The sequence below is a fragment of the Lepisosteus platostomus genome, chromosome 4 (assembly GCF_059453375.1).
Source record: "Lepisosteus platostomus isolate fLepPlt1 chromosome 4, fLepPlt1.hap1, whole genome shotgun sequence".
Taxonomy (NCBI): domain Eukaryota; kingdom Metazoa; phylum Chordata; class Actinopteri; order Semionotiformes; family Lepisosteidae; genus Lepisosteus; species Lepisosteus platostomus.
This window is the reverse complement of record NC_142614.1, coordinates 53,848,597-53,870,946: the sequence shown is the minus strand read 5'-3', so window position 1 is coordinate 53,870,946 and position 22,350 is coordinate 53,848,597. Positions and strand designations below refer to the sequence as shown.

Below are 22,350 nucleotides of genomic sequence, written 5' to 3'. Positions count from 1 at the left end.
TATTCTAATTTATGTATATCTGGAGTATGGGATAATACATTTTAAAATAATGCCATTTATTGCATCAGAAGTGTGGGGAGACTTGACTTTCTGTTTTGACACCTTGTAACAGAAAATATTTTAAAAATAAAACAGAACACTAGCTTGGTTTATCTAGCTTATGTCCCCATTTACAGCTATACCTCCCACATGATATGTTTTGGCTTTAACCTGAAACTATAAACTTGCTAGCCTGAAATGCTCCAGCCTATAATTTCTAATGTTGTCCAGGAAAAGTAAAGTCATGTTAAATTTCACTTCTGAGAACATAATGCTTATTGCCATGTACTTTATCTGCTTTTCATGTAGTTGATTCTCAGTGACTTTTGCTACAGTACATGCACTGTACTCTCCAGTAAATTTGTTTAAACACAAAAACTGCTCATATATTAAAAAGAAAATGCTGGCTCCTCACTCAAATAATTTCCATATTATTTCTGTAAATTAAATACATTCTGAAAAAAATGGTGTTTTAGCTACAAGGACATTATTCCCAGATCTTCCAGCATTATTTCTTTATCCGCAGGTCTTTAAAACCAGAATGAAAGCACAAGTCCTTGGGTTTGTGTACTGATGACACTGCAACTGAAATCAGAAACATATTAAAAACAGCAGCACTACTGTCACATTTGTATTAAATATAATTACATACCCTCTTTAAATTTTTCATATGTATGCAGTTTTTTATTTCTTATCTACTGTTTATAATTAACTTTGACAGCCTTAAGTGGCAAATACTGACAACAGTTTGCAGCAAACTTCAGAAAACTGTATATAAGTTGGTATTCACCAATGTATTGTTCATACTGCCTGACCAGTATCCTTTGCATTTCTGTGTATGGACACCCATCTCTTGTTGCAATCAAATCTGTGGAAATGTATAAATGACAATTAATTTTTCCCTCAGCTTATGTTGCAGTGCTAGGAAACATAATGGTATCTGACTAGCTTTTTAAATTATTTTTGCCTGAAAATTATATAATATTTAATTTAGCAGTTTAAAAAAAACTCTAAGCACTGTACAGTTATATGTGTAATACATACAGTATAAAAAAGTAAAAAGAAGAAACAAAAAGGCACAGCTGACTGACCCAGAAAAACCAAGAGTAGACATAAATTATACATTTCAAGCTATAGTGAAAAAATAAGCTAGTAAATGCCCAAAGACTAGATAGTTGCACGTAGAATTTACTGATTCACTACTAAAGCCATAAATATTTTTGAACAAAAAAACAAACTTTGTCAACACTTACTAATAAGCCCCTATGTCACTTGGGTCAGATGTTACAGTGCAGGAATCTGTCTCTCTGGCTTCATCATACACTTTATTTGAAGTTATATTACCTTAAATCCTAAAACACAAGGTCATGTACTAGGATTTCAGATAAATGATTCTATTCTTCTGGTAAATGCTCTTAACTAATCATAAATTTGGTGCTATTGGAGATTGGCTTCAGTTGACTTCTGTATTTAATACTGTATTTAATAAAATCTTAGCTAATGCCTAGTTCGTGTCTCTCTCCCTCTAACCCCGCACCATATCCCTCACCTGTGGGGGTTTATCCACATGATTCACATCATTGGAATTGTAAAAAACTGATTGCTTTAAACCAGGGGAAGATGTACAGTAAGAAATTAATGAGTGTGAATTATATGTTGGACACTGATGGTATCTCAAGTGAACTGGTGGGGCTAGAACACTGTAGCCCATAATGTTCGACTGCCACTGGTTTTGTCATTTTGGCATAGCAATATCATTTAGGTGAAAGTAGTATTGGGGACAAGAAATGCTTTTTTGCAATTCATTACAGGACTCACTCCCTTAGAGCCCTTGTGACTATTCATGTAGTTTTGGTAATCCCATGGTCATGGTCATTCATGGAATGTCGAAGGCCAATGTTTACCATGTTTGTCGTAGACATCCGTAGAAGTTGTTCTGTTCTCTTTACCAGTATTCTACTGGGTCTGTAAGAGATTTTGGTTGATTTAAAGATGAAAATATAAAACTGAGCAAGTCTTTATCTAGTAAAACTTAGTAATGTTAAATGTGAAGACTAAACTGGAAGGTAAGTTCTCCAGTTATGTTTTGAGGTTTTAATTAAATAAATGTGGGCTTTTCTTTAATAACATAGTTGAAATACAGTTGACAACAGATTCAGAACTGAAGAAAAAAAAAGGTTACAAAGAAAATAAATCTAGCTGATTTGTTCTGTAATATACCATTGATATTTCACTCTACTGTCTGTAGAAGTATCCCAGTGAAAATTGATTGAATGCCATGACTTGGTAGATAGTTCTAGGCACCCTCATCCCTTTTAGTATATTGATACATCTGTATATGGTATGGCAAGGAAATTAGATATCATTTACACTATTTCTAGAAATAATGTTGCATTTTATTAATGCTTGTTAACTCCCATATTTTTCTCTTCTATGGCTGATAGCCTCATTTAGCAGTGGATAATCTGGAGACGATCCATGATGAGAATGGAAACAACCTACTGCATGTCTCAGCCTCCCAGGGGCACGCTGAATGCTTGCAGCACCTCACCTCTCTCATGGGAGAAGACTGTCTGAGTGAGCGCAACAATGAGCAGCTCACTCCTGCCGGCCTCTCCATCAAGGTAAGAGGAACACCGGCACAAATTATTGCCATACAATAGTAGCAAATGAGTAAAATTAATAATAATAATAATAATAATAATAATAATAAATTGTAAATAAATAATAATAAAAAATAATTGCTTACACTTATATAGCGCTTTTCTGGACACTCCACTCAAAGCGCTTTACAGGTAATGGGGACTTCTTTCCACCACCACCAATGTGCAGCATCCACCTGGATGATGCGACTGCAGCCATAGTGCGCCAGAACGCTCACCACACATCAGCTATCAGTGGGGAGGAGAGCAGAGTAATGTAGCCAATTCATAGAGGGGGATTATTAGGAGGCCATGATTGGTAAGGCCAATGGGAAATTTGGCCAGAACGCCGGGGTTACACCCTACTATTTTCGAGAAACACCCTGGGATTTTTAATGACCACAGAGAGTCAGGACCTCGGTTTTACGTCTCATCCAAAGGACGGCGCCTGTTTACAGTATAGTGTCCCCATCACTATACTGGGGGATTAGGACCCACATGGACTGCAGGGTGAGCACCCCCTGCTGGCCCCACTAACACCTCTTCCAGCAGCAACCTTAGTTTTTCCCGGGAGGTCTCCCATCCAGGTACTGACCAGGCTCACACCTGGTTAGCTTCAGTGGGTTGCCAGTTGTGAGTTGCAGGGTGATATGGCTGCTGGCCAAATTGAAATGCTCAGTGCATTACTTTGTAAAGCTTTAAATGAATATATGATACGATTGATACTTTATACCAAAAAATTATTAAACCTCTTCTATACAGTATGTTTGTTCCTTTCTAGATTACGTGATGTTGTTTACATAAGAACATGAGAAAGCTTACAAACATGAGGAAGCCTTTGGACCCATCTATCTAATTTAATTCCTAGTAGTGCATTGATGCAGGAATCCAGCTGCCTCTTGAAAGAGCCCACTGTAATGACTTTAACAACTTGGCTGGGTAGTTTGTTCCACCCTCCCACAACCCTTGGTGTAAAGAACTCTTTTTTTTTAAATTCAAAATGCAATTTATATTCTCTTTTTGAATTCATTTTAGACAAAATATTAATATTAATATATAAGGTGTCTAATTTAAGAAATACTTGGTATAATATCATCTATTTATTTATATGCATCTCAATTGTGTTATACTGAAAGACTGTAACATTTTTTGCTGCAGAACGGCCGTCTGGAGTGTGTCCGCTGGATGGTGAGTGAAACGGAGGCAATCGCAGAACTGAGCTGCACTAGAGACCACCCCAGCCTCATTCACTATGCTGCGTGTTATGGACAGGTAAGGCAACAGACCATTTTAAACAGCACATGAACTTGTTTTGTTTTTAAATCATCCTGTGTGAAACAATTTTAGCATGTCAGCCTCAACCTCAAATTGCAGCACATACATGGAATGTCCCATGGAAGATGAACTTGAGGCAGACGTTTACAATAATATCTCAAGTAGTTTCTGAGATATGGTTTACTGAAGCAATCATTTTTATACTTATCCAGGCACCCTTGTAACTTGAGATCAACAATATGCTTTTTAGCTCTTGATATCAAGATTTTGTCCATAGAATGTCTGATCAAAAATTACCTTGTCTTCAAGGAAGCTTGGATGGTTAGAATATTGATGTTTAAAATGATCATACTGTCTATTAGTGTTTGAGATATGTTACTTTCACAATGGAATGGCCCCACTATTAATCAGTAACAGCTTAAATCCTTAATTTACTTGCAGAGTTGGGGGAACGTTAGGGCTCTAGACTCGTAATAAGAAAGATTTTGCCCTACATTCTGTTTTACACTGGTGTAGCACTGCTGTTACTGTTATCTGAGCTTCACTTGCATTGTTTCAGTAAAATGTTCTGATGAATAAATAGGCAAGAATATAAATTGGCTAAAAACCTCAGCCAAATGAATAACAGTTTAATCTAATATATAGTGAAACTGTTAAAAAGTCATATTAATAGCTCATCCTGCTGAACTCTTTTCATTTCTTCCTCTTCAGGAAAAGATTCTCCTGTGGTTACTGCAGTTCATGCAGGAACAAGGGATTTCATTGGATGAAGTTGACCACTATGGAAACAGTGCAGTTCATACTGCATCTCAGCATGGACATCTAGGCTGTATTCAGGTACATATTTCAGACTAGAATAAACTTCAGTGTGTAGCATTGAGAAATACACTTCAGTGTGTAGCATGTATTGTCCATCAAGTTCATATAACAAATTTTGCTACAACGACACATCCAAATTAATACAGTACATACTGTATTTCATGAAATACAAGCATTTTTTCCATTACAAGTGTAATTCCATTGATCTGTATCAATGTATATATTCTATCTGTATCAATGTCTGTATGTTATTGTAGTTGGAGAAACTACTCATCAAGTTTTTAATGGTCAGTAATTAACATAAAAATTAATTCTGTTGTGATTTTAATTTTTTTGTACTACACAAAAGTAAGTTTGATAATTATTGTGTAATTTTTCTGGGATTCGAGAACCAATTGGAGGGATTTGAAAATGGAGGGATGCCTGGACTTACACTGTCTTTTCAAAGGCGACTTTTTTAACTTGAATTATTTAAGTAACTTCATAATGTTAATGATTTCTGTCAGGATTAGAATCCCATCTGTAGGATTCTTATATTGTTGATGTTGTATTGTATCTATATAATATCTAATATAGGGATAGATGCTACTGTAAATAACCTGGTAGTTATTCTTGCAGTATGTGTGATTGAGATCTTCAATATTAACAGCTTGTCCCTGCTTTCACAGACCCTCGTGGAATATGGTGCCAATGTCACCGTTCAGAACCAACAAGGAGAAAAGCCTTCTCAGGTTGCTGAGCGACAAGGCCATACCACATGCTCGCGTTACTTGGTGGTTGTGGAAACGTGCATGTCCCTGGCATCGCAGGTTGTGAAATTAACCAAGCAGCTGAAAGAGTAAGCAGAAGAATTATGTTGTTATTATTATGTTATGGAAAGAAGAATGTGTATTTGGAGGCTGTACACATTGTAGCATTTTCATTGGGGATTTAAAGAAAGAGAATCTACTGTATAGCTAGAATCTGACAATCAAAATAATTCCAAAATGATTATAACAAAATATTATGAATGGTAAAATTCTATTGTACAGTTGATCTAACTGTATGGTATCTTATGCTTGCAGGCAAACTACTGAAAGAATCACTTTGCAAACTCAGCTGCAGCAACTACTGGAACCACAGCAGATGGAAGAGGGCACATTGGCCGACACTCCCAGGTGTGCTCTTGTGACCCAGCTCAGTTCTGTAATTTAACTGTTGTCCACTATATGTTTTGAAAACTGGTTGATAGCATTGATGTGCGAGAATCTGTGGGAACAAGTCGAACAGTAATACAGGATAACGTTGTTGTTTTTGTGTACTGTAAAACGTGAATGTTTCTCTGTGTTTCCTTTAAAGAATATCCTGAATTCAACAAGTGTTACATTGGGAGGAAGTGTGCTTAAAAACTCTGAAAGCAAACTAGCGTTCTTTATTTTTAAGCACATTTTGAAATGATCAGACTACTCCTGATAATTTTCTTATCTACTGCAGCACTTACTCTACTGCAGCCCTGTCTATACTATATTGATGCCATATTATTATATTTTAACTTTTCATTTTGTTCTTATTTTTGCTAGCTCCTCTGTGTCCACTGCAGTAAGCAGGCCTCAAGGGCCCTTTTCTCCTGAGCACAGATCAATGGACCCTGCCCAGTCAGCACTTCAGAGGAGCTGTATTGGCAACCTGGCAGGCCGTAGGCTCTTCAGGCAGAAGGAGGAAGATTCTGATAAGATCCTGCGACAACTGCTGGGAAAGGAGATTGCAGAGAATGTGTGTACACAGGAGAAACTTTCCCTGGAATTCCAGGATGGGCAGAAGGAAGGTCTTGGAGTAGGCCCCAAGATTCTGAGGAGGATGCCAGCAGAGAAAAGAGATCTCAAACTAGCTAGACTGAGACAGATCATGCAGCGTTCTCTCAGTGAGTCAGACACAGACTCCTATCACTCAGAAGAGCAAAAAAACACACCAGTCAAGAGAATAGACAAACCCCGACCACTGCCAATTGTAGAAAACGTGGAATGTACTGAAAGCTTACACTTAATGATCAAAAAGCATGCTTCGGCACGAAAATATGCCTTTGCCAACAGTGTTTCCAAATCTGTGGATGGACACAGCCCCTCTCCAACTTCAGAAGGCAGCGACCCAGATTTCGAATCACACTACCAGGCTGGAATTCTGACAAGAGCTGGAATGACTGGGGAAATGCCCCAGTCTGGAACTGACAGTGTCAGTAATCAAAAAGTTACCACAAGCCCAAAAAGTGCCCTGAAGTCTCCATCATCTAAAAGGAGGACATCTCAAAACTTGAAACTTAGGGTAACCTTTGAGGAACCTGTTGTGCAAATTGAGCAAACAGAAAGTGAAAGTAGTAGTATCAAAGGAAAAGAAGGGGATAAAACTATGCCCAGAACTCCCCCCAGCACTGATTCAGGAGATACGTGGAAAAGACCATTTGGAACATTCAGATCTATAATGGAGTCCCTGAGTGGAAATCAGAACAATAACAATAACAATTACCATTTGGCGCCTGTGGTAAAAGCACCAGCCTCAGGTTTACTACTGAATTCAACCGGAAGAAAATCTTCAGACACAAAAGCAAACCAAATTAGCCACACAAAGTTAAAGGGCAAGACAGTGAGTGCGGTATAGAATATGACTTTTGATGTGTTTCGTTGTTTTGTTGCTTGCATGTACTGTATTGGCATATACTATATATAAATGTGCTGCTATGTTGTCAAAATCCTGTATAGTGTTAACATTTAAAAAATCTTCAGTCTTCCATGGAATTTAGCAAGATGTGTTAGAGTACCATAAAGTTTTCCTGTTAAAATGGCACTTGCAGCCTTTTGTGCACAGGGCATATACAGTATAATGCATCCAAACCAATGTACAGAGCTGCAAAAATATGGTACTGCATATGTTATCAAAGTCAACAGCAGATGAATGAAAATTATTTTGTGAATTCTAGATAAGGTTCTTTTAGTTTTGAGTACGTAAATGTACATGGGCAAGTATGTGCTTGTTGTTCTAAAACGTACTGCGAGCACTTTATTTTATAACCATTTCATATCACACTTAGTGATTATCAGGTCTGTATTTAAATAAATGTTTATTAGTAAGAAAGTCCATGGAGACTGTTATACTGCTGTGTTTTAATCTTATGTTAAAACTTAGTTTACAGTAGATTATCTCAGTCATTTTACTTTTGCACTTCTGATGAACACTAGATTACAATATCTACTGAAGTGCATTTTGTTTTATTTGTTCACATTTTTCTGCATCATTTGTATTTTGTCCCTGTAGTTATTAATATTGTTATTTTACCCTGCTTCTTCAAATACAAGTTGGTATCCTTCATAAGCTTCCAATGTAAATAAGTAACATACCTGTAGGTATTTTTGTTCTTAATGCCAGAGACATAACTGGAGTAGAAAAAAGATTATTTTTTATACTTTTATATTGACTCTTATGGAGACAAGAAATACTGTAACGGAATTGATAATGATTCTGTTTTCAGCTTTCATTCTCTGCATGGGGTTGCTTGTTGTATTTTTGCATGATCGCTCAAAACCCATTTACCCTGCACTTTTTTAGGATCCTTGTATCTTCAATTCCAATCTGCCTTGCATGCTGATTACTGATGGCCTTCATAACATGTACGCTGCATGGTATGTTTCTCAGAGAATTGTCAGGCTTCTCAAAAAAAATTCTTTTTGCAAAGTATACTGTTTTACATTTATGCAGCAGCTTTTCTTCTGTCATTTTTATGTCAGCCTATTCATTCCTAATTGATTAAAAGTCATTTGGTAACCAATATTAGTAAAGGGATGTAGATTTTCTAAGGACATACTGTACAGTATATACTGAAGACAACAAATGTAATGGCATCTGAGATGCACATACTCTCATGTGAGCATTCCAGTTTTAATAATGTGAAATCAAATAGGTTTCAGCTTTACTTGTATGTTTAAGCAGGAGTCTGTAAATGGACTTGTGCGACATTAAGAATTTCTGAATGTAACCCTGTGTGTCTGTTAATGAGCTGTGTTGTCTCAATAGCAGGCTGAATTGGATTGGTCTCTGTTCTTTATTATAGATTTTAATTAATTTTTGTTTTGATTTATTTGGAGCCATCTGCTGATGAAGCGTCTCCTTAGATTATTACATGTTTTCTTAAAAAACTATAAGAAAGGTTCCAAACAAGAGGAAGCTAACTAGCTCATTTGCTTTACGAGCGACTGTAATTCAAAGATTTCATTCTACCGCCAAAGGTATTCTGTGTACTTCCCCATCATTTACACTTGTGTTCTAGCTTCACCTTTAGGACTCTCAGAACTGCAGATACTTTGAAATCCAGTTTCTCACTATAAGATTATTTTGTTTTGAAAAGTCCTCAATTTAACATTTCCCATTCACTAGAACTCATCATACTAGTTACACTGTTAGTCACCCTTTAGTAGTGCTCCTTGTGTTATGTACTGTATATTTTGGAGTTTGAATGTGTTCTCTTTTTCTATTTGCAGCACTGATGAACTTATCAACTGTTTGGAGAAAAAAACAACAGACAATGCAGAAGATCCAGAGTTACTGGAATTTTTCTTGTAAGAGTCATCATTTTATCTACTGGACCTTGTCTTACTAGACTCTAACAGGATTACCAATGGCTTCTTCAAGTTTCTTCAAGCAGACCTGGAGTCAAGGGACAGCCATTGATCCAGAGTGCTTGGAGCACTGCCTTTCAATAAGACACTGCACAATTAACTGCTTTGACAGATGGATCAGTGTTTGGTAGAGTTGGAAATGGTCATGTAACAGACTCAGAATTTTCTATTTCTCATTATTTGACACTTGTTTGCTACAAATATTTATGAACCTATGCACTTTCTCATGAAAATTTACATTATACCTGTATTTCTACAGTACATTGAAAATCTAAATTTACAAAATGCTTTTGCAACAACAAATCTTTTGAAGATATGGCTTTGTTATTCTTTTCTAAAGTCATTTTTTAATTGTAAAGTGTATTATTTCATTGTTTTTTTTTAATCTGCATGCCTTTTTAATGATGAGCTATGTATTGATAAGCTATTTAGCTGTAGTATGTCTCTTGATTTAATACATTTTCAAGAGATGGAGGTTTCAGCCTTTTTAATCACTGTGGTAAACTATTTGTGTTTAGTGTAAAGTTGTTTATATGTGGGATTTTTTGCATTGGTTTTCAGTGTTACCACCATTACATAGCTCTAAGTTTCAGATGTAAGACTACCAGGTCTTCAGAGGAGGCCATTTCAAAATGAATCATACTTAGAGATAACATAGAGGTCATAAACTATGTTTTGATTGTTGTGGTTTTTTTTACTAAATTGAAGGTCATGAGCACTCCTTTTTTAATGGAGAATTGATTTTTTTTTTTATTTTAGGGAAGTATGCCATTCACTCTAACACAGGCTGTATTATATTTGTAATATTTTACACACTTTAATAAAATTAGGGGAGGGACTTTCTCCCTGACCACCACCTCTCTTTTCTCTCTTTTTAGCAGTGTATTTCCCTTGAATAATTCCCAACTGATAAAGGAGCTTTCTAAACATAGTAGTGAATTGATCAGAGATCTCATTCTGCTGTTTCTTGCCAGGGTAGCATGTTTCATTCTTCTGCAGCTCTTTGCGTAAAGAGGTGTTACCGTCTATGCCATTGTTTTAAATGCAGAATTTGAGATAGCAAAATTTGAGAGTTGATCATTTATGAGGATCTTTCACTTGTATTAATTTGTTCAAAGAACTTGAAATTAATTATGAATTCTGAATTTTCTGAATCTGTGCTGACTATCCCGTAGAATCATATTGTCACGTAAATGATGCTTTATCTTATTTCTAATTTTCATTCCCTGTGCATACATCAGTGTAATACAAATAAGACTGACAGAATATAAGACATATTGATCAATAATTCTTGCTTCAATTTGATCTCCCCTTAATGGTCAAACGTGGATGGCTGTTACACTTGCAGTGCATATTACCCCTGTCTTCAGTGACAAAGAGTATTTTTAAAAGGTTATGGATAACATATCTTGTTTCTTTCAGTACCGTTAATAGAATACCATAATGCCCTGACAATTTATTTGCCTTAAGTGTGTCTAGCACCTCTAACACTGCCAAGCATGTGATGACTCAATACTATTACTGCAGCCTTCAAGATGCAAGTCTGAAGTAGGTTTGAACGCTGATAAAATCTGAGAAGTTCCAATTCGGTCGATGCAGATGTTCTCAATTTTCCAAACAAAGTGGGCAGCCAGCCAGCCATCTTGATTTTTGCATGAACGGCACTACATACAACATAATTGTATGGTCATTATAATACTAACAGCAGGAGCAATTTGCATTGCAAGCTACATTGCACAAAATATCTGATGACCTAGTGTGGCAGAAATGTTACTGCAGCATAGCCTAGAATACAATTCAATTCCTGCAGTGATTTCGAAGAAGATTTTAAAAGGATTTTCAAAAATGCAGGCTAGGCCACAGAGGGCCATTGGTCCACACAGGGCTCCAGTTTTTGTCACCCATAAAATGACTTGGAAATGGAAGTTGCCCTGCTTTGGCCCAGTTAGCCAGTTTCAAAAGAATGGAAAATGTCCTTGCTAGCACAAGAGGACTCTAGTGCTTAGAAGTCTAAAATTCCTTTCAGTAACATTTTCTCAATTGTGTAGTGCTTTATAATTCCAAAGGATCCCAAAGCACTTTACATATAGAACCATCTGGCAGCCATTATGTACCAACAGTACCAAACACAGCAGGTTAGGTAGAAAAGTGAAAATTTACTTCTTGAATTAAGGGGGGTATTTTAAAGAGGCCAAACTGCACAAGCCAAAAGTGAAACTGAGCTAGGACCACAGGATTAACAATCCTTACTTTTACATATAATGCCATGGGACATTTAATTTTCTAGTTGTTGGGACCTCTTTTTAACATTTTATCTGAAGGATGACACCTCCTACAGCACAGTGTTATCTGTCGGCATACTGGGGCAATTGTTTAGGTATTTTGGTCCAAAGGGAAAAATGCAACCTACTGATGCATCAAGACCACTTACAGTATAACAACACCAGATCTTCTAAGACATCTCTCATCCTAGTACTAACCACACCCAAACACAGCAACTGTTTCCTGCAAAGGTTTGTATGCAGATGTGTCTAAAAAGCTCTTCGAATGAAGAGAATACTTTATTCCATGTTATACTTAAGAATTAACATACTGTAGTAAAGGCAGAATTTTGGGGTAATACTTTACTGTAGTAAAGTACTTTAAGCACTTAAGATTAATACATTTCCAGGACTGAATGGTGTCCTATCACTTGTACTTTTGGAAACATGGGAATGTTATAAGCAATCGACACAACACTTGACAGGGGCAGCATCCATGGATTTAGAAAAGGTAGGTCTTGCTCAATTAACTTCTTTGAGTTGAAGAAGCAACACCAGTAATAGACACATATACGATATACAGGTAATGTATTTATATTTTCAGAATGCATATATTTATTCCTCTAAGGAATAAATCACAAGTTACAGGTGGGTAGGCATTTGGGGAAATACGTGTTTGCATTGAGAATTGGTTAATAGATTGAAATTGAATTGAATTGAAAACAGGGTATGGCTAAAGGGTAAATTGTCAGATTGCAGTGATGTAATTAGTGGAGCAACAAAGGGATATATACACTAGAACCACTGCTTTACCCCCATTTAAATCAATTATCTAGATTCTGGTAAAGTTAGTAAGTGAAGTTTACTAACTATTCTATTAAAACAGGTAGATTACCAAACATCATATAAATTGCAAAAGATCTAAATAAAATTCAGGACTGGACATGTCTGATTGCAGACATGTAATGTAGTCAACTCCAGAGTATTTTACAAAGGTCAAAAAACAAACTAAAAAGAGCTATTTGCTTTTTACAAACTAAATGTTATTTTTGAAGAGAGTACTAATGGAGAAGACTTAAGTGTTTGACACATCATTTACATCTGTAACACAATGTGTGGAAACAGCGAAACACACAAAATGTTAGGATACAATTTACATCAAGGAATTTTATGTTAAATTTGTGTAATACTGTATACTAGTAAGTACTCATCTAGAGTATTGTGTACAATTTTGGTCATCGTGTTACAAAAAAGATATTTCTGCCCTGGAATCAGTCCAGAAAAGCGCAACCAGATACTGTATGTTCTGGCACTAAAGTGAATGCCCTACATTGGCAGCTTTAAATGACTGAATCGTTTTAGTCTTGAGCAGACTGAACAGACGATGAGGGGATTTGATCCAAATATTCAAAATCCTTACAGACAATTTCAACCCAGTGGACTTCTTCCGAATGAACAGTGAAATACAAACCAGAGGGCACAAGTCAAAACTATGTGGAAGTGCATGTAAAACTTGAGAACAAGAGGCATTTGTTTGTATTATGGGAGTATGGAACAATCTGCCCAGTAATGTTGTTGAAACCGATATCCTGGCTTCTTTCAAAAAAGGATGAATGAGACTCTGGATTAATTAATTACTAACTACCAAATGGGGTAGATGGGCCAGATAGTCTCTTCCTCATAGCTATTCTTTTGGGCCTAGTGTGTCTAGAGATTTTCACACCACTTGGCCTTTAATAACATGAATCATTTTGTTTTTTTTTTGTTTAATTGGATTAATTTGCCAATTTCTCTTAGGTTTTTGCAGCAGTAACAGTATCAGTGCAGAAACCTATAAGGCCTACAGAAACACTGGCACCCCAAGATCACGATTGGGGACCCCTGCCATAAAAGAGTACATGTACATTTGGGAGACTGTATTAGCTCTTGAAAAGTAACTGCACCATTGAGTGACAAAAAGTACTAGTTTCATATATTAATTGTAAGTAGCACATTGAAAGATGTTCATAGCTTGAACGAAAAGTGTAAATAAGCTAAAATCGCGAGACCTTGTGCGACTTCATAACGTGAAGTTAAATAAATCTACTGTTTTCAATGCATTGTATTACTACTTAAAGTATGAACGAGCTGCATAATGCATGCATTTTAGCTTTTTAGTCATAATATCAGTGTCAGAAATACTACTGCATTGATGCATCTGAACCATTAAAACCGACAGTCACAAGATGGATTACTACAGAGACAAATGTCAGGATTTCGGGTAAAACACATTGATCTGACGAAATTAAAAGTTTTATGGAACGCGCTACTCTTTTGCCATCGATGAGATTAATAACTAGTTAAGAATTTTAATCTAATAATACTATTACTGTTACTAAGTGTTTTTTCCTCCTTACATTCTTAGCTGTACATATAAACGATTGTTAACGGTCAGGAACGGGACAAGTAAAAACTCGGTTAAAGACATGTAATAGCTACTTTATACAAGTCCACACATAGCGTACAATGTTTATGAAGTAGAGCCCTCAGTTTGAAAACTACTTCTGACCGTGACAGGCGGGTATTCAGTGAAGACCAAACGATTTTCTTTAAAAAAAAACAATTCCGTTTCTAAATTCTCAAACAATGTGAGCAAAATATACGTCGGTTTGTCCTTGGACAAAATTGCTCCACGTTAACGGGTGGTTTAATATTTTTTACCATAAAATGGATGGAACAAGTCCAGTGAGAATCGACAATTTCTATTTATAAGAGTTCATTTTTCAGAGGTTCTTCCTTGTACTGCAAGACGTTGGACCCCCAAAATTTCAACCTCAACGAACATCTTTTGTGAAAGTAACGAATATGGCGTATTAATACGTCGCACTGTCTTTTTAATTACGAAATAACATTTTTCCTAAATAAACGGATACTTAATTTGTACGAAAACACAACTACACCTATAGTACATAAAAATACAGCACTTCTATTAACGTATATGGATTGCACTAGGAAAATGTGACTGCAGCCCTGCATTTGAAATTCAAATTTTTTTCAGAACCTGTATGTTGCCTGTCAGTGTTGATGGCTGCGAATCTGCAAAGGGCTGTCCCGTAAATCTGTTGAAACATTGTTCACTATCTTGAGGGTGACTGACCACAACTGTACCTTCAAAGTTTGAAGTACGGGACATTTGTTCTTAGTGTCCTGTCTTGTGTTCTTATTCTAGTGTTCCCCTCTGGGTGGCGCCACTGCTCTTTACTGCATCAGCTCTGAAGACTGACAGACAGAGGCGAAGAAAGGCATACAAACTAATCAGTCTCACACTGGTCAGTAGTACCACACATTTAATCTCTCCATCCAGTCTGACTAAAATCAGTAAACACAGTGGGTCAGTATTAAAATTTGACTATCAAACTGCATTAGTCTATCCTAGCTAGGCTTATAGGCAGTGTGTTTGTATTGATTCCCTCTTTATCTCTGTGCAGTTTAATCTTGGAAACATTTTCCCCCAGGCTTTTATCAATCATGGCCTCCTTATAATCTCCATCCATTAATTGGCTTCATTACTCTGTTCTCCTCCCCAACTGATAACTAATGTGTGATGAGTGTACTGGCACACTTTGGCTGCTGTCGCATCATCCAGCTGGTGCTACAGAGGGGTGGAGGGGAGTCCCCATTACCTCTAAAGCACTTTGACTGGAGTGTCCAGAAAAGCACTATATAAGTATAATGAATTGTTATTAATTATTAATAATATACTGTAGTGTCCTGTCAGTGATTCTGTGTTAATCACCTCTCGTTCTCAGTGCAGTATTAATGTACTGCAGTGTCCAGACAGCATGTCAGTAATACTCCCCAGTTGTGTCGCTGCCTTTTTCTCAGAGGCACAGGGGGCTGAGTTCCAGTCAGAAAAGATGTCCCACCTATGTATATCCCACTGAGTTGAAGAAACTGGTGCGCAGTGTGTTTCCCGAGCAGTTGTGTGCTTACCCTGACCCTGCACATCCACAGGTACACAGAAAGAATAAACGCCTTGCACCTGACTACCCCTGCTTTTTTCTCTCCCTTTTTTTTCTGTCCCTGTGACCCTGGGAAATTAGGACAAAAATAATACAGAAACAGTTGAGAGAAAGAACCAAGGAAAGATTTAAATAAGGAACAACGAGGAGGCAGAAATCATAAAAAACATATGCATAAGTTGTTTTTTTTAATTCCATTTCATGCATTGACCATGTCACAGATAAGTTGCAAAGAGAAGAAATTACAGTTTGACTAAAGAATTACTTAATTGGATTACAAGAGAATGCATATCAATTCATTATTTTACAGGTGTTTCACGTGACCTTAGATGACCTTTACAAGGTGGACACAGACTGCTAACGGTCTCTCTTTTTGAAGGCTGCTGTGCCCCTCCCTCATCGAGCCGGACCTGTTATCTGATGAAGTGGGAAAAAATAAGCATTTTTTCATCAGGCTTCTCATACAGCTGTACAGTGCCTGGATTCAAATATTGATTAATCTAGTATAAAGGATAATTAATAAGATATGGCTGCCAATTGAGCAATTGCCAACTGTCAATAAGTGAGGGGAACAGAATAGCTGAAGTTGTAACAAAGCCCACAATACACTGTGCTGATTCTTTTTTTCCTTCACTTCAAACTCAGGAGTCAAACCAAAACATTAGCATTTTATTAGCTTGGTGAGGTGATTGGCCAGGGTGGAGTTTCAGAGTATTTAACATTCCAAGTAGATTGCACTCAATTTTGTATACGGAATAACTACATTGAAAAACCAAAAAGTCACACTTGCATTATCTCATAAGAACGACATTGTAACAACAGGCAGTGCACTAGAAATCTTGGAGGACAACAAGATTGAATAATATTTTTTTTTGTACTACAGTTGGAATTTTTTTTCTCCATTGTTTAATAAAACTAGAGTCTAGATTGCAGTTGATTTAACAGCTGTTTTTTGTTAGTGATCTGGCATAATTTATATCTGGAACAAGGATTTAAAATGAAAATACACTGGGTATACTACAAAATGTTATAAGCAGCCTGATAACACCTTTTGAGTGTGCACCAACTGCTTTTTAAAAAAGAACTGCAACCCATTCTTTCTTGTTGTGGAGCAGTTTAAACTTGCACCATCTAGTGGAACAATCATGCATTAACAGCAAAAACTACATTTCGTCTTATAAAACAAGGTAAGAGAACAAACATAACTCTTACATACTGTATATTGCTTTAAAACTAATTATATACATTGTGCTCTTCCACAGATAGCATCTTAAATAATATTTCTCTAAATTCTGTCCATAATCAAAATCCCTTGTACAATATAAATAACTTGTGTGTACAGTATATTGTTTGAAGAAAATTTGTATTTTTGTCATTTTAGATAACTTACTGAGGTCCTACCTGCTCATTAAATGTGACACTTTTCAAAAGATTTGTGGTGTTAACCCCAGTGCCCTGGTTAAATTCAACTAGAGTTAGGTATTTGTTTCCCTTTATTCAATTAATTTTGAAGTACTTCTACAAGGGATCCGTTATGCAGTAGAGCTGTGTGTGCATAATTGCTACCAGAATCTGCCATTATTAATATTGATAATGATGACGATGATGATGATGATTATAACAAAATAGGCTGAATTCCAGGGGAGTGTATGAGCAAGTATTTTGAATAGGCTGCTGGTCTATGAATACGTGTCAAACAATTGCTGTTCCTTCCCTGAATCTGATGCCTTCCATTAATTACCATCTGCAGAGTGATGGTTATATACAGTATCACAAGTTGGCCCTTGTAGAGGGGTGGCTACCAATCCCTCCAATCTGTTCACTGTCACTGTGACAGTCTTCCAGGGTAGACACATAATCTCTCTGCCCCAGAAAGCGAGGGACGAAATGGGTATCTGGACTGGGAAACATCAGTACAGAGTTCTCCTGAGAGAGGACCCAGAAGACTTCAAAGGATACCGCCACTTGCCAGCACAGTTGACCATTGGCAGAGATGGGCGGATCTCTTTTATCTTAGGCCACAGGAGGCATTCTGCAGGATGTGCAGATCGTCCGGCCACAACAAAAAGAAATGCACTACAGAAAAATGCCACAACTGTGGAGCAGAGGGACACAGAGTGAAGGAGTGGAAAGTCTTCAAAAATGTGATGGATGTCCTGATACAAGTATTATATCTGAAAAGAAAATTGTATTTGTATATTTATTTATTGGAGCAACAGTGGCCCCAGCGACTGGATGTCTCTACATTTGTGTTGTTTTATTGCTGCATATGCTCCTCCCATTTACTGTATGACAATTTTGCTGCAGGCATTATGAAGCAAACTGTGCTGTCCATGTGCTCTTACAAGTGTCATGAAAGAACCACATTGATTATTGATTGACTGTTCCAAAGTGGCACAGAACAGTTTAAGAAAAGATATCAATTACCCTAAACCCATCACACTTCGTGAATGAGCAAATGGCAACTTAGCAGTGATTGTCCTTTGTCTGGTCTAAGACCTAACTTTCTCCTAACAATGGTATAGTAGCAAATTACCATACAGTGTTCTTTATTGTCATTTTTGGCATACATCTTGTGCTAATATTTCCAAATTTACATTACCAAAACTGCAAAGAATATATATTTTCTTGCAAATCATGGGCTGATATGCACAAAATACTGCTCTTTTATGAAATTGTTTATGAGAGTAAGTGAAATCAGATAAAGAACATACAGTACCTGATGAAACATAACTTATTTTAATTATTGAAATAATACTGCATGAAAATATCCTTTGATGTATGAAATGAACATCTATATTAGGTTCTTTGAAAAAACTGTGTTTCATTTTGCTAAACTGCCATACGTGAAAAGGTGGCCACTTTTGCAGTATTAGAATATGTATTTGTCTTGTTGACAAATACAGTTGAAGGCACCCCATAACTGCTAGTGCCCAGTATCTGATATGAAGACAGTTATTGTCTTGTCTTTAAGTTTGCAACAATGGCATACACATATTTATAATAAGTAATAAGGATAAGTCTTGCAGATTGTCCATTGAGCTGTTGCTGACAGATGTAAATGTCAGTTGAATGATAAATATATTCATTTAAAAATGTAGTGATTTGATTGGTGGCTCCCATAAGGCATGTTCTTTATTTGACCATTTTACAATAATTTGCACTCTAAGTGGACTTAGAATTAATATTTCTTTGAAAAACTAAAAACCGTGAAAGGGCAAGCAGCATTGGCCTATTGACAGAAATGACGAAAATAAATTGAGTTTAAACTTGAATTTATTCTTACTCATACAGTAGCTACACATTTATGTATTAAGATTTAAAAAGCCATAGACTTTTTATGGGTTAACATGGTTGACATTTATTTTCATATTAATAAATATTTGGGATTGTTCTCAATATAATCTTTTAAATCCATACTGTACATTTTCAAAATGCAAATTTGTGCTTACATACAGTATCTGAAGGATACGTTTCTAGAACCCTTGATTTTCAACAAAACATGTTCAATGTGATGTGTAAAATACAATAAAATGCCATAACCAAATAGCAAACAACTGTTCTTTTATTGAAATAAACATTAATGGGGAGTTTCTGGAAGATGCAGCCAGTTTCTGGAAGAATACCATCACTTACAAAAAATGAATACAGGTACATAGTATTCTTTCATTTTAGCCAGGGACAATAAATAAAATAAACTGGCTATTTTCCTAAAAAACATCTTGTGAGATCTTGACTAGTCAATGTCAAGTGTGACATGTATAAGATTCTATACCGAGTAAAAAAAAGGACACTTTAATGAAAATAAAATTCTTAAGTACCAATTCTTAATTTGTATATTGGACATTGAAATTGATTTTAAAGTGTGGGATAACTTTTTTTTGAAGAATTTTGGCAGGCTTTTGACAGTTACATTTTTCCTTGACTGATTCAACCATTTTATTTTTCAGTAAAAGAAGAAAACTGGCAGATGCATTAAACCAAGCTATAGCAGAAATAACTAATTTAACAGATGTAAGATTCAACTTGGAAAGGTACACAACTGTTATACTCTATAAATATGTGAACTATTTGAATTATGTGAGACCGTATTTGCTTGACTGAATGTGTTGGCTGTCTGCTCTTTTAAAGACTGAATTATGCATATTGTTTTCCTGTACTGAAAAAAGTCTGGCGAAAAGATAAATAAAAACTGCTAAAAAATAAAAATTCCTCTGTGTGGTTGTTCACTGGCTTTAATGTTTATCCATTTTCTAAACAAATGAAACTCGATGCAGTTCTTGTGCCCTATGAACAATTTTGAAATCCATGTGCAAAGTAGTCTCTTAAATGGCTCTCCTGGCAGATATGTTTTTTTGTGTATGATCCTGTTATCATACTGTATATGCTCAGTTTGCTATAAGATCTCCGATACTTCCAAACATAAGTACGTTTAATACAGTACATGCATTAAAATGGATTAATGTAGTCCTTTTTAAAGGACCATTTTACTGGCATTAGGCATACAGTTAATCTATATATTTACCCACGCTAGGTTCTTTTAGTCTCTCTATAGTGTTTGAGCATGGCTGTTCATGCTAGCCCAGAGAGTTTTGCAGCAGCTTTTAATTCAAGATTATTTTAAGAGGACAAAAGAGTCTCTTTTTACACAGTTTCAAATATTCTTTCATTCCACATCAAAAATATTATTTAAGGTTAGTTGAAGTATTTGTACATTCCTAAAGCCTTATCAGATTTGTTTTGTTCTTCATAAATCAATGTATTGACTATCAAAACACTTCTACTTTATAATGGTTGCTTTGTTTAGAAACCACGCTATAGAGCAAGTCTTGTCAACCTGAAAATGACACCTTACTTTAATTAGCATCTTGTGATAATTGCTCTTCTATGTCTAGATTCAATTCAGTATTTGTTTTCTAATATTTATTGACCATTTTTAGTAAATCTTCACTTTTGATCATATTGAAAATATTCAGTCTGCTGGGCTTTGTGTTCACAGGAAGATGATTTATGTGACGTGATATTATTTACTGCAATACTGTTATCCAGAGATGATCAGCTACAGTACACCTTTCTCTTGTAGGATACAGTACACGGTACATGCATTTCTAATGAAAAAATCTGTCTGCAAATTTTTCATGACTGGAGTTTAAAACAAAAGTATGGAAGAAGACAATTAACCCAGACACAATTAGTAGCCAGTTACAGAGACTACAGTTCCTATCTAATTGCAACGTGTGCACATCCTTGTCTCACACTCAGTCCCTTAGCTGGGCTGTAGAAGAGTTACTGTAAGAAGCCCTGTCCACTGCCCAGGCATTTATCCATCAGCCAAGTCAAGCAAATCTTATACTTACATAGAACTCAGCTGCCAGCTCACTGTTTATTGTTCTAATACTCCTGGGTTGGAAATCACAGTCTAAATTAAATGTGAATTATATTTTCAAAGTGGCTTTTTAAACCTGGTGAATGAGAAAATGACAGAACAGTATTGTTTTTTACTCCTTTTAATAGATAATAATATTCTGCTCTCCCCTGCTGTATTTTTTGCAACCGAGGATTTCATACAGATATTTGTTTTAATAGACAAGGCCTGTTTGTGCGTCATTTAGGTTGTGATGAATTGTGAAAAAAAAATCTCTTTAGACCCTGTACAAATATACACTGTAAACTTAATGCATCAAAAAACGGTTGGATTATGTTGATGAAGTGATGTTTCCCTCAGAATTTACTATGGAAGACCATAATGTGTAATGTTATAACACAAAAATAGAAAATCAATGCCACAATGCAAAGAAAAACAATGCAACTGGGATATTTCAGAAAGAAGGTTGAAGCTGAAAAGTTGCTTTCTGAAAGACAACTTGATGAAATAAGAAAACAGTTTCAATCTACCCTTGATCCAGAGAATAGGCCTACTGTACACTTAATTATTTTCAAATCACATTGGTAAATATTTAAATAAGACATTGTTACAAATGACCCTCACCAAGACAAGCAGACTGTAATAAAATGGATGTATATCATAGTAGTGCTTTTTTAAAATACGTTGAATGTTGTTACATATTTAGAGTTAAATTACAAAGACTACTCCACCTGAAAAACAAATTAAATTGTCCTACTTTACTTTTCATATGCCACTGGTTCTGAAGCTCTCATTTTAAATGAAAAAAGTAAACTTGTCTACTTTTTATGCAGTAATAAAATCTACAGTAATACAGTAAATACAGTAACCAGAGTCTAACCAGTGGTCCCCAGTAGCAAAGGAAACTGTGTATCCCTAGTTGTGTGTAAAATCAGATTATGATCTTGTGTTGTCAACCGTGGTTCTGTTGTTATAAAATTAGTTATAGCATTTCTATTACGATTATAGACTTTAGTCTGATTTTATGTTGGAATCAGGTATCCTAATGTAAACCACTTTCTTGAAAAAAGGTCCTGTATCTAGAGACGTTTAAAAACCGGTCGTTTTTTCTGGAAAAACTGCTGTAGAAATGGGGTCAGTTACAACAATGGCGCCACAAGGGGGAGCTATTGTATTTTTTATACTTTATTTTGGAGCCTGCGCTGGTAGTAGCAAATGGCAACCAAGAAATCGTAAATTGGAATTTGCGAAGTACTTATTGCTGATTTTCCATGAAAAAACCACAAAGATAGACGCGTAAGTGAA

The 22,350-nt window shown here is 36.0% G+C and overlaps 2 protein-coding genes and 1 long non-coding RNA gene across 5 annotated transcripts in view; 2 read left to right on the top strand and 1 right to left on the bottom strand.

Annotated features, from left to right (window-relative positions):
- The window catches only part of sncaip (synuclein, alpha interacting protein), a 53,132-nt gene extending 42,858 nt beyond the window's left edge, over positions 1-10,274 (top strand). Inside the window, exons 5-12 of one of the 2 annotated variants that reach the window (XM_088629874.1) lie at positions 2,484-2,663; positions 3,840-3,953; positions 4,668-4,793; positions 5,444-5,613; positions 5,840-5,932; positions 6,335-7,391; positions 8,352-8,425; positions 9,281-10,274. In XM_088629874.1, coding sequence (XP_088486000.1) covers positions 2,484-2,663; positions 3,840-3,953; positions 4,668-4,793; positions 5,444-5,613; positions 5,840-5,932; positions 6,335-7,391; positions 8,352-8,425; positions 9,281-9,362 — 1,896 coding nt within the window. In that variant the 3' untranslated portion in view covers positions 9,363-10,274. The remainder of the gene's footprint in view (positions 1-2,483; positions 2,664-3,839; positions 3,954-4,667; positions 4,794-5,443; positions 5,614-5,839; positions 5,933-6,334; positions 7,392-8,351; positions 8,426-9,280) is intronic. The other variant, XM_088629876.1, reaches the window with a different exon arrangement.
- LOC148673430 (uncharacterized) overlaps positions 1-22,350 on the bottom strand; it is a 399,373-nt gene that overhangs the window by 77,526 nt on the left and 299,497 nt on the right. The gene's annotated exons all lie outside the window — the stretch shown is intronic.
- Positions 13,749-16,612, top strand: LOC148673438 (uncharacterized). 2 transcript variants are annotated; one of them, XM_088629873.1, is made up of 4 exons: positions 13,749-13,939; positions 14,888-14,987; positions 15,544-15,672; positions 16,060-16,612. In XM_088629873.1, the coding sequence occupies exons 1-4, from the start codon at positions 13,905-13,907 to the stop codon at positions 16,099-16,101; spliced, it is 306 nt and encodes a 101-aa protein (XP_088485999.1). In that variant the 5' UTR covers positions 13,749-13,904; the 3' UTR covers positions 16,102-16,612. The 2 variants fall into 2 exon arrangements, with proteins under 2 accessions (XP_088485999.1, XP_088485998.1); XM_088629872.1 differs by having other exon boundaries at positions 15,991-16,612.

Coding starts and splice junctions, on each gene's coding strand:
- LOC148673438 (XM_088629872.1), top strand. CDS start 13,905: ATGGATTACTACAGAGACAAATGTCAGGATTTCGG. Junction 13,940..14,887: donor GACAAATGTCAGGATTTCGG/GTAAAACACATT, acceptor TTCTTATTCTAG/TGTTCCCCTCTGGGTGGCGC. Junction 15,673..15,990: donor CTGACCCTGCACATCCACAG/GTACACAGAAAG, acceptor ATTATTTTACAG/GTGTTTCACGTGACCTTAGA.